General features: G+C 36.5%; 1 protein-coding gene across 1 annotated transcript in view; it reads left to right on the top strand.

Moving 5' to 3' along the window:
* Positions 1–12500, top strand: part of LOC140945265 (uncharacterized) — a 207786-nt gene that overhangs the window by 195235 nt on the left and 51 nt on the right. Inside the window, exons 2-8 of the mRNA XM_073394314.1 lie at positions 4138–4385; positions 4626–4740; positions 5183–5305; positions 5489–5611; positions 7584–7706; positions 9707–9946; positions 12244–12500. The exon at positions 12244–12500 is cut by the window's right edge and continues 51 nt beyond it. Coding sequence (XP_073250415.1) covers positions 4138–4385; positions 4626–4740; positions 5183–5305; positions 5489–5611; positions 7584–7706; positions 9707–9946; positions 12244–12500 — 1229 coding nt within the window. The remainder of the gene's footprint in view (positions 1–4137; positions 4386–4625; positions 4741–5182; positions 5306–5488; positions 5612–7583; positions 7707–9706; positions 9947–12243) is intronic.

Below are 12500 nucleotides of genomic sequence, written 5' to 3'. Positions count from 1 at the left end.
GAGCCAACCACATGGTAAACATTAGCCAAACAGGAACGTGTAGTGCAGAATTTATTTACTCCTTCATTAAATTTACCGTTTCGTGAAGCAAAAGTTAAAACTATTTCCTGTGGCTTAATAAAGATTTGAAAACTTGCTTCCCACTTTCCGTAATCATTAATCTGTACAAAAAAGGTCGTAATTGGTAGATATAAACTTATCTTTTTTGTGAGAATCATATTTCCAACAATTAGGTGTGGCTCTCCCCTGGATGATTAACTCCTAACAGAAGCATATGCTTCTGCTTCTAAACAGCATACTAACTTTCAATTAACTTCAAAACTGACCGTTTTTATGACCTACAGTTTAAGGTAGCTCTATGTTCTAAGTGAAACCTCGGGGAAACATTTTGTTTAACAGGGAAGTCGAGTAAGGTAAACAGACAAGATAAACAAACCTCTAATGCTGCCGGCTGCCAAAATTGCTAAACACTTAAAGTTAACATACTGAGGGTGCTTCATTTGCGTGAGACAGTTTTGTATCACATTTATCTCTTTTTGGTATTCTTACACTTCCAAATAAAGAGGATATCTAAATACTTATAAATTTAAAAGAGAGAGAAACTACTATCTACTTTTGCTTAAGGCAGAAAAAATTATGCATGGAGAATTACTGGGAGTGGGTGCAAGAATCTACTGCTGAGCGAACAGGACTAAGGAATCTACATAGTTTCTCGTCACTTTCGTGGAAATGTTACGAAATGATGTCACTTTCTTCAAATCGAATTCAGTTAAGAATTTAGTTATCTCTTCTTAAAAGGTGTTCAATAAAAATTGGTACCAAAACAATAACAAGCAATTAGCCCATTAACACAGGGATATTGAAATTTTGCAACAGCTGCCCGTAGATGGGGAAATATTGTTTCCTGTCCGTATGTTCTTATTGGTTGAATACTGAAAGCTGTCATGATATAGTTCTCTATTTGAAGCCAAGAGAAAGTTAAGAGAGTCATCCTGCTTTCAATATTTTCCCGTTTTTGGCGCACGTTTTTAGCGTCTAAACCACTGACGTAAGATGGTGGGGATAATGCAGAGCATGGACGTTTGTCTCCAAATTTGTGCTTTTGGTCTGTCTCTGCTTTTATTCCCAGCTGCCTTTGGTTGCATTGATGGTGAGCATTTTACATTATCTTCAAATTTGTTTTGCAAACCCTCTTTAGTCAAGTTAGCTAACCTTGAAGGCAACTCAATTAAAAATCCAAAAATGAAATTAACAATTCAAATATATATAATTAAACCTTCTTGAAGTAGTGGAATGAATTTCGGACACTTTGTGATCCACTACTCCAAACTTTGTAGTAAATTTAAAGTAAAAATAAGTACTTATACTTAAAAAACAGAAAGGAAAAAAGCTTAACGATACTTCGAGTCATGCTGCAAGCTGTGAAACGCTTAAAATGAGATTGACGGGGTGAGCATTTAACGCTAACAAAGAGCGACTTTTGTTATTCATTTTTTTATTCTTTGCAAACAGTTGTTTTGATGTTCAAAAGTGAGTGTATTTTTTTTCAGTTTTTTCTTTTTTTGACTTATTTTGACTTACTCAATCTCATCACAGGAATAGTTATGCAAAATTCTCGTATATTTTTTAATAGCATATGCTGTGTAAAGCATTGGATATAAGTGCTTATCGAATTTCTTGATTGATATTTTCCATATATCTTTATTTCACGGCTGTAATAGCCCTTTTATAGGTCATGCAATCGAACTGAATTCAAAATATTTTACTCAAATACACTATCTGTTTATACCGCTGAGAAAAAGTAATAACGCCGTAAAATTTATTGTGTATTTGAAGCTTCACTACCAATAGTTTTTCGAAAATTCTAAGTTCGCTTTTAAGACACGAACTTCAATATCTCGAAAAATATGCTATATAAAGTCTGGACTTCAGATGGTTTATGAAGTTTAACAGTTTAGTTCTGATCACTATATTTTTACGTAATTTTCGCTTATGCAATCGAATTAATTCAGTTCAAATTAAACTAGTTTTCGCAAACACACTGGCTGTTTACACCGCTAGGAAAAAGAATAACCCCAGAAAAGTTACTGTCGATGTCCTTGAAGACAAGTAATTCCGAAGGCTTCATCGGTGCATCATAATTTTTTTTTATTTTCTGAAAAGTAGACTCCCTAAGCTTTAAAAAGAGACCAAAATTAATATAAGTCTGTACGTTGAATATTTGCGAACTTATGATTTTTCGAGGATTCAAAGTTCGCTAACTAAATTTTGCGCAAAATGACCTGTCTGCAGCTTTGGACAAAAACACGAAATTCTATATCTCGAAAAATATGTATGTAAGGTTGGGATTTCAAAATTTCTATGCAGTAGAACAGTTTATTCACTAATTTCAAGGTAATTTTCCCTTATGCAATCGAATTGAGTTCAGACTATTTTTCGTAAATTACGGTAATTCGTGACCTTTCTAAACAAACTGAACAGCGCGCGAGTTAAAATCTTTGCTCGTTGGCACTTAGCGATGGCAAAAACTAGTTTATTGATATTTGTCGCATCGATTAGTTAGCAAGTAAATTATATGTTTTTTCAGCCCTCTTTACTCCAAATTCGTATGCTGATGAAACACATTTAATTTTTGCAAGGCAGAAGGGGGTGAGAGCGGCCAGAGGACCCCTTTGAGTTTTTGTTATGTCGCTATATTCTGCAAAAGTTTATTGGACGAACGGTGATGATCTCTACAACTTGGCATAAAAGTTATTTGACCCATTGATTCTGGGACATGCCACTGCTAAAAAGTGCCTGCAAAGTCATTTCAAATGGTCGCCATTTTGACCAGCATTTGGATTTTGCTGAAAATTCATTTTTCGCAAATACTGTTGGAAGATCCTCTTGCTACTCAGAGGGCCACAATATAAGGCTCCATAGGCCCGTCAAAGCTTGAAGATAATATCCGCAATACATTAAGTAAAATTAACCTGTTTGATATATTACTCAGAGCATGTTCCATAACCAGCTCGTAACCATGAGGTTGTGTTCCAGGAATAAAATTGTCATAATTAAAACAAAGGGAAGAAAGAGGATCCCAGTTGTTAAGGCCTCGAATGGCAGTTCAGTCCTTGTTCTTGGCAAGCTAATTATGAAGACTAAAATAGGGCCATTCTCTATTTCTTTTCTATTCTTTTTTTCTCTGCCATATATATTTTTTTAAATTTCCGAAAGCGTGATTTCATTCTCCTAGTGCAAAAATCCATAATGGCTCTTGCCCAGTGGGAATCACAAACTGGTTACTTCCTAATATTAATATAATTGAGAGTTTACCTGTAGTAATGAAAACTCCTTCGACGTATTTTAACAGTTAAGTTGAACATTGCATGAAATAATTAAGAAGATGAACATGCGATTTACAAAACTCATTTAGGAGATGGATTTTTAATTTATTACTTGAAATTGTCTATAAATATACTGTTGCATCAGCCTCCATTCGAATCAGCTCAACTTTCTCTTTGTGGCTGCAAAACCGCAAGATATAACTTTTAAGTCTGCACCATTTATGTGAGGGGAAGTTTGGTTACCGGAGCTTAGTTAGTTCGTTATCATTCAGTCCTATAGTACCAGTTATTTAGTATTTCAAAGTTTCTTCTGTAACGTTTGATATATCTTGTCATTCTTGTTCTTGTAACGTTTGATATATCTTGTCATTCACCAGCGATTTCTTTGCTAACGTTAAGTTCTTTGGTCAATAAGAAGGTGGATTGGCAATATTAACAACATGGGGAGGAATTGTTTGAAAACAACAGCGCAACTAGAATTCTCTTTTATTTGCTGTCATTTTGACTGCCTATAACCAGAACACTTAATTATTAATTGATTTGTTAACTTGAATGAATGAAATTTCTTATTTTCTGCACAAGTTATTAGCGGAAATTAACTTGCGGTAGAGGTAATTAAGCAAAGGGGAACATGTAAGTTCCCTTCAAAGTTAGCGTTCTCTTCCTACTCCTCAAATATAAACATCAGTTACACGTAGTTCCCTGCTCTGAGACAGACTCCGAAGGGAACCTTAGGAAAAAAGCCCTGCACAAGAAGTATTTTTTACCCATAAAATTACAAATCCATTCATTTGTTTCTTTCTTATTTCAGATAATGGTCGTACACTAGAGTTCCCAGGACCTTTCTCCTTCATTAGCAAGCGTTTGGTGAACCACACTATAGGAACTAAAATTGTTGCTGATTTTGAGAACTGCAAGCTGCATTGTTACTACGAACACAACTGTGTGAGTGTCAACTATCTAGTGAGCACAAAAACATGTGAGTTAAACAACGCTACTCATCGATGGCATTATAACGAATTCAAGGATAAAAATGGTTACCTCTATCATGGAGCAGATGTAAGTTCTTTCTAGTTAACTGCTGTCCTCCCCCTCCCCCCTTTTCCTCCTCCTCATCATCATCATCAACGTTATCATCATTATCATCATCATCACCGTCAACATCATTCCTCGTTCAATTTTCTTCGTTTTCTTCTTCTTAAGGTGAAAAGCAAAATTTCCTCTGATTATACCACTTCACCCTAATCATCCAGCTACTCGTTTGCTGTCATTCACTACTTTCTCTGTTTCTCTTTTAAGAATGCCTGTGAAGAGTTCAATTGTTTAAATGGAGGAACCTGTCAATCCGGATTCACAGTAGAAAGATATCGCTGTTTATGCCCCCCTGGTTTTAGGGGTAAACGTTGTCAAAAAGGTAAGAACTCAATACTAAGCCATATAGTGTAATCTGAAAGTGCAAGCAATATTCAATGACTGGCCGAAATTTAATTTTTAGGCATAGACGAGTGTGCACAAAGAAATCACGGATGTGACGCTAACGTATTATGTAACAATACCGACGGATCTTAAAACTGTTCTTGCAACCCAGGATTCGAAAGAGACGGTTACAGTTGTACTAGAATGATACTCTGCGCATGTTCCACTTTTGCAACCAATACCTCAGTTTTTTTTTTGTTCTTGTTGTTTTTTCTTTAACAGGTGAAACAAGAGTGAGAAGCATGCGCATTATGTCAACCCCAAAAAAGTCATTTTGCTATGCAATTTCTTCGGGAGAACGATAAAACATTTAGAGATACTAGACGTATTTATGCTAATTTCCCCTTGTTTACTGCCAATCTATTGCAATTTTGTTTCAGACATAGACGAATGTAACACAGATCTTAAAAGCTGTCACCAGAAAGCTTTGTGCCATAATACCCAAGGATCATTCACTTGCTCCTGTAAGCCAGGGTACGAAGGAGATGGATACAATTGTACAGGTAAAATTCTTTGGCTTCTATTTCGCCTTAGTTTGAAAGGTGACTGGTGTCATTCTAAAATCACTGCGAGAAAAGAAATGTGTTTTAACCGTACAGTATATAGTTGTATTATAGTGGTGGCTAAATTAACTACCTGTTTGTTCCGGTAGAATAAATTTAATATTTACTAAAATTATCACTCAGACGCAGACGAATGCCTGAACAACTCTCACAATTGTAGCGAAAATACCACCTGCACCAACATCGAAGGCTCCTTCAACTGTAGTTGCGAACCAGGGTACATTGGAAATGGTCACAACTGTTCAGGTTGGTTCTTGAAATTAAAGTCTCGCTTTCTGTTAGTTTTGATACTACTAATTTAGTCAAAAAAAGCAAATGTTCTGCGATGTACTACTATAATTAATGCAGCAAATTATAGAAAACTGTCACTCGCTCTTTTTAAAATATATACATTTACTTATTCAATTATTATTTACTTACTTATTCAAATATAACATCTCTGAGTCGTCACGTATTGTGGATAAAGTCAGAGCTCATCTCTAAATATCTGCGACATCATGTAGAATACATCCTCTGATAACTCTTAAACAACGCGGATAAACAAGAGGGAGGTAACTTTAACCCCCTTTTCTGTACTACGACAGGAGTAAGATATTAAGATGGTTGACCGAGATAAACAGTATCCATTAATGCATAATCGTACTACTTCTTTAATTGGAAAAAGAGAGATCCGGAACAGCTTTTTCAAGTCTTGGAGGGTGGCGTAGTGAGCGAAAAAATTCTGACCTCATTCTCAGTCACCCAACAAACAGTAGTTACACTTTTACAAAAAAACTCTTGCCCAATTTTACCCTGGACAGAAATATTATGGTTCATAATGCGACCAATATTTCTGCCAAGTCAGTAAAACAGATATTTTGAGAAAGGGAATGTGTTTTAACCGTAGTTTACGGTTAAAACACTTTTCCTTTCTCAAAATACCTGTTTTACTGACAGAATAGTCACTATATTGTCTGCTTGTTTGTAGCCTGTTCCAGGCGTTCAGATAGTGGGGACCGGTGCGAAGTAAAAGGAGCGCGAAAAAATAAAAGCGAGGGAGGGGGAGAGGTGTGAGAGGGAACGCCTGTTAGATTTGTTTTAAACAGACTCATCCGCCCACTCAGACCTCATCAGCTGCAGGTGGTCTTCACTTATCAATCAAGACTGATGTTACAGCCCCATACATTAATTATTTTTCTTACGAATAAATCAAAATTTCTCAGATCAAAAATTAATATTATGTATACGTAATCTTACTAAAAACCTAATGTAAGACATTCAGACAATAGAGAGCGGGAGAAGTAATTTATTTACGGCTTTAAAACATGATTTCAGCGGGTACGTGACAAAAAAATTATGAATCAAGTGACAAACAAATGACGCTCATTTCGATAGAAAGCCGTTTCAATACAGGTCGTTAACTCGAGCAATGAAAATGCCCAACAAACGAAGGGAAAATTTACTATTCGGTGATTGAGTGGACCTCGTCAATAGCGATAGCTGCAACTTGCTTTCCAAGCTTTCCTTTTGAGGTCCTTTTGTCCATTCCTTAGACAACCACGATTTGTGACTGCAGTACGCCTTTGAGTGAATTTTTAAGGATCATACAATTTCACAGCTTCCACTCTTAACGGCTTCATCCACATCTTCTCCCATCATTGCCGCCGCTACTCCGATTTTGTTCAAATGTTCCATTTCGTCTTTCATGATGGCAATCAACGGAGTTGCCACAACAATCGTAAATGGCATTCTATCCTGCCTTCATTCCAACGCACGCTTTATTCGAGGAAAAAGCTGGAAAATAAGTCTTTTTCCAAAGCCAGTCGGTGAAATTTCGAAGACATCTATCCTGCCGACTACGTGTTTTAAACAGTTCCTTGGCTCTTGTTTAGCCTCCACGTTTGGAAAGTCACTCAGCGCTGTGTTTGTTGCGAGTTCGAATTCTGAACGGGACGTAGAGTCTGTCATCACCGACGTATCGCATTTCTCGCTGTGATCGAAGACGCTCCACTGTTGACAAAAACTGCCAAAATCAACCAATCAGAGGGTATACCAGGATCTGAACGCACTTTTGTTAAAAAATTCTTACAAGCGTTCCCGCACCCCTCTCCCCAGTCCCCCTCTACTTTTCATCGCTTTCTTTACTTCGCACCGCTCTCCACTATCTGAACGCTTAGAACAGGCTAACTTGTTTGTTCAGGCAGAATAAATTATAACATTTACTGTAATTATCACTCAGACGAAGACGAATGCCAGAACAACTCTCACAATTGTAGTGAAAATGCCACCTGTACCAACACCGAAGGGTCCTTCAACTGTAGTTGCAAACCAGGGTACGTTGGAAATGGCTACAACTGTTCAGGTTGGTTCTTGGAATTCCTGTCTCGCTTTCCGTTAGTTTGAGACTTCTGGTTCAGTACTGTTATTGTTTATTGTTTATTGTTTTGTTTGCCATAAGTTGTACAAAGCAAAAAAAATCTAATTATTTAAACTCTCATGGCGAGGAAGCCCAAGAGAAGCCACCGGGCTTATAAGGAATGGGCTCCCTCAGTAAGATAATTAGAACAAAAATATTATCATAATTACAAATTGAAGTAATCATAATTACAAATTATAAATTGAAGCAAATTATAAGAAATTGTTACTCACTCTTTTTATAATAATGTCATTTATTGATTCATTTATTATTGACTTACTTATTCAAATCTAACATCTCAGTCGTCACGACTATCGTGGATAACGTCAGAGCTCATCTCTAAATATTTGCATCAACATGTAAAATACATCCTCGGATAACTCTGTTAAGGAATAACTTTATTAACCCCCTTGTCTGTACTACGATGGGAGTATAAAATAACAGGGGCACCCAACGAGGATATAGTTCAAAACCACTTAACATAGCATTGTTGAACGTATTTTAGTATTTAAACGGTAGATATAGGCATACTTTTATCCCCTAAAAACCTTTCATCTGTTCGGATTTCCTAGCTGAAAGTCTAGTGATCCGAAAATTATAGGGATCAAAACTTACCTTTTCGAAAATTTCAGCCAGGAAAAGGCTCCCGAAAATTCTAGGTGGCCTTTTTTAGGGTAAATATCCGTTTAAAATGGGTAATTATACCATTTTGTAGATGTTCGAAAATCCTAGGAGAAGCAGGCAAGCAAGAAATTTTACAACAAATGTTCCGAAAATTCTAGTTCTCAAATCGTCTTCCGAACAGATATTTTCCCGAAAATTGCCGTTGGGTGATTAAGTGACCGAGATAAACACTATCCATTAATGATAAAAAGAGATTCGAAACAGCCTTTTTCAAGTCTTAGAAGTTGGCTTAGTAGGTGGAAAAATTCTGAAGTCATTCTCAGTCACACAACAAACCATTTACTCGTTTTCAAACAGCTCTCGCACAATTTTACTTTGGATATGGTTCACAAAACGACAAATATTCGGATCGATTCCTGCCAAGTCAGGTTGTGGATTGATAAATGCAGAAGCTCTTCTTGGCGGCCGGAGACACCGCATCAGTTCATATTAAAACTATAACCACAGATCACGTCATTACTAACACGGGAGAAACTTGTATGTGTAAGAATTTGTAAGACCAGCGCTGAATCACGGGATCATTCGAAATGCAGATGCATGCATGTACAAGTGTAACTCTGCCCCAAAACAAAAACGAACAATTATACAAAACTGGTAGTGCTCGAGGTGATGCATGGCTGGGACGCATATCAGCGAATAATCTATTTACTTTGGAAAACGCCAGGGGTCTCTTAAAGACACTATTACCGCGATGACAAATAGTCTTTGATCTACCCTAAAAATATTGGTATTAATTTAGTACCAATCCGTCCGCCAAACCCTTTATTACATCCTTCCGTCCACGATTATCACATAAAAAATGTGTTCAATTTTACCTCGCGTTTGAGCAAAGAGAACAAGAGAAAAGAAGAGATATACCTTAGCAGAACCGTGCTATTACTCACTTTTACGTTCTCGCTTATTTCGGAATTGTCACTTGGCTTTGCTGCTATGCCTGTTTGCTGTGGAGTTAATAATCTTTTTTGTTTGTTTTGACTGATTTTGTTTTTAATGTTATCTTCTTCTTGCATTTTGTTCATTATCATTCTAATATGCATGCATTCACGTGTTTTTAAAAGAAAGATTAGTCATTCATCCAGCCATCCATTCATTCGTCGTCCAATCACTATACCAACTATCTACCTTTCTATCTAATCTGCCTGTAGGACATGAGTAAAATGAGGCTGTGGCAAGGTATGCAGATATAAGGATAGATTCACTGACCGTGAAATTTTCTCATCCAAAATAACCTTTTTGTATCATCCATGTGTTTCAATTTTCAGAATTTTCAATAAACTCAACAATATTACATGGAAATCAGTACTATCTCCGTCATCTTCACCGTTTGCTTGCTAGCGCTCCTGAGGTTAAGGAGGATTCTTCCTGGCGCCTTTGCTACCGTGCTACCTCAGATGGTTGGAAACCTAACACCTTCCATAATGGCTGTGACGATAAAAGAAATACTGTGACCATCGTACAGAAAGGCCAATATGTCTTTGGAGGATACACTGACATTCCTTGGAGTAAGATTTGATATTGATTTTTAAGTACCTTTAAAAGGGCTTTAATGCCACGGGTGCTTCGCTGACACCTTAAAATACTCCCACAGTTGTTCCTCATAACTGCAATATGATTCCAACAATAGTACTAGCATTGTAGTTTACAATAGGGTAATGCTTTAATACAAAGCGAGAAATACTAATATCATTTCCTAAATGGTGAATTATTTGTCACAGAGACACGCATCGATATGCCGTTTACACTATACTTACGTTCTCTACGTTTTACCCATTCAAATGAGTTAAGGTGGCTCGATAAAGTTTTGCAGGGTCAATACTTTCTTAGTTTGAGCATAAACTACTTCGAAAAATTGCTACTATAGTCGTATTAGATAAAGATGAAAATTTGTTATGACCAGGGTTGCAATGACATCGGAATTTTCATAGTAACGAAATGAAACCTTTACCTATTCTACTTGCAGCAGTATTTCTCGGCACTGGGAACAGTTCTCCCAAAATCGTTCACGGAAGCTCTTTCCTCCAATAGCTGCCTCGATGTTCGTGAAGTTTAAAGGAAATCTGTAAGAGCGTTATCTAGATATTTTGGGATGAAGTTTTTATGGTTATAAAGACGGTAAAAAATGGACAATCTTGAATTTCACGATCTTGTAGCATAAGATAGAGGGCTTATCAGCGATGGTTCTGCAGAGAGCGGTGTTCAACACTATCTCAAGTTATTAGATTAAAAGCATCTGTCGAGCACTGGCTTGTTGAACCAATCTTGGACCCTGACAAAGAGCATGGAGAAATCTTTAGATACATGCAACTCGCGAATACTGCTTACAGCGCTCAATATAAAAACGACATACTACGAACACCAATGAACAATATGGCGAGTTATGAAACTAAAAGTTAAAGAGTCAGAGAGGCTTGTCATCCAGAGAATGCAGCATTCAAAGTTGTCCTTTAGCAGCCAGCAAGAAAAGCCGTTAACCGTGGAAAAACTGAAGACACTACACCTTTTATTGACAACCTGATGAAGGACGTTGATCCGGAATCAGTTTCAGAAATCAAAACTGCAACAACGGACAAGGCAGCGCAAGGGGCGGCACCAACATTTTCCTCGAATATATCTTTGAATTGTTGATAAATACAGCTCCACTAGCTTCTGACAGCGTCTACCAACAGAATTTTAAGGCGAAAATCTTGAGATATTATAATTTTTGTTCCGTTTTTTTTTTTTTTTGTAATTTATTAATTTTTATTTGAAGTTTTCATTTTACAGAGTACACTTAAAGTAAAAAGGAAAAACAAACAAACAAGAAAAAAAAAACTATTACAGCAGACAACATCTAAGTTTATAGAAAGTACTTATCTTAATATTCATGTACAATGTTTAATTGCTAATGAGATCGCGATCGCATTATATTGATTAAATACGGTTTAATATTTTGAACTGAAATTCCCTGAGTTTTGTTTCTAATGTTGTGCGAAAAGATAGTAAATAAACTCTTTTCCAGTCAATAGTTAAATGATGATACTTTGCAGATAGCTTCTCTCGATCTTTAGCGGTAGGTGTGGTTTGTTTTTTCGCCGGAAAAGACCGATAGATGTGCTTTGAAGAAGCGTCAAGAATTGAAATTAAGATATAATTTATAAAAATAGCTAGTGTATTCGGCAGAGGAGAAAGCACTGGTGCAATATTAGTATGGAATAAATTACACTCATAATGAAAAAACTTTGTTCACTCAACTGAAAATAAGTCCCAGATTTTACAAAAGCCTTGATCTGCAATATCTCTTCGGTAAACAGTTTTGTTAATCAACACAGAGAAACTTGTTGTTCCAGATGACTTGATTTACAATTTCGTGTACTGAAGTAGGTTCCAGTTGCGTTTAATGCTGACCATGCAACAAGACATTACCTATAGAAAGCTGGCAGAGAGATATTTAGTTTAGAAACCTCAAAATTTCAATGCAGTAAAAACTTGCCACCAATAGGTTTCAGAAGCTCTTCTAAATTTTTTCCCCGTTTTGTTTTTTATAACCACTTTTTTTTTTGTTTAACCTATTGCTTTGTTGGTTTCAATTTGTTTTTACTGCTGCACATTTACGCCTTCGAGAGGTATTGCGATCAACGTATTTCTAGTATCAAAAATAATCAATTAACAAATAAAAATCGTACAGATAGGCTATTTTACTGTCTGCTGAAAGGAAAATATACATGATAACAAAAATGTTAGTTAAAGAAATAGAAAAACATGAAGTATATTCAATTATTTTAAATTCTTATGTTATGTTTTTTATGTTTTGTTTTGTTAGAATCCAGTGGTGGCTATGCCGAAACCCCCAATGCATTTATCTTTTCTCTCAACAATTATGAAAAGTTGGCACCGTTTTTGAGCAAGGTGAAGCCAGAATACACAGGAGCGGCAATTGACAGGGGTTCATATTATGGTCCAAAGTTTGGTTCGGACCTCATCATTTATCTTGATCTCAAATCACACGCATCTTTGGGCACGTACTACTCTGCTCCAGCTTCAGTGAACAAGGCCAATATCCTGAAGGGACCTGGAGGG

This window comes from Porites lutea, chromosome 8 (genome assembly GCF_958299795.1).
Source record: "Porites lutea chromosome 8, jaPorLute2.1, whole genome shotgun sequence".
NCBI classification, from domain to species: domain Eukaryota; kingdom Metazoa; phylum Cnidaria; class Anthozoa; order Scleractinia; family Poritidae; genus Porites; species Porites lutea.
This window is presented reverse-complemented; position numbering and strand designations above follow the sequence as displayed.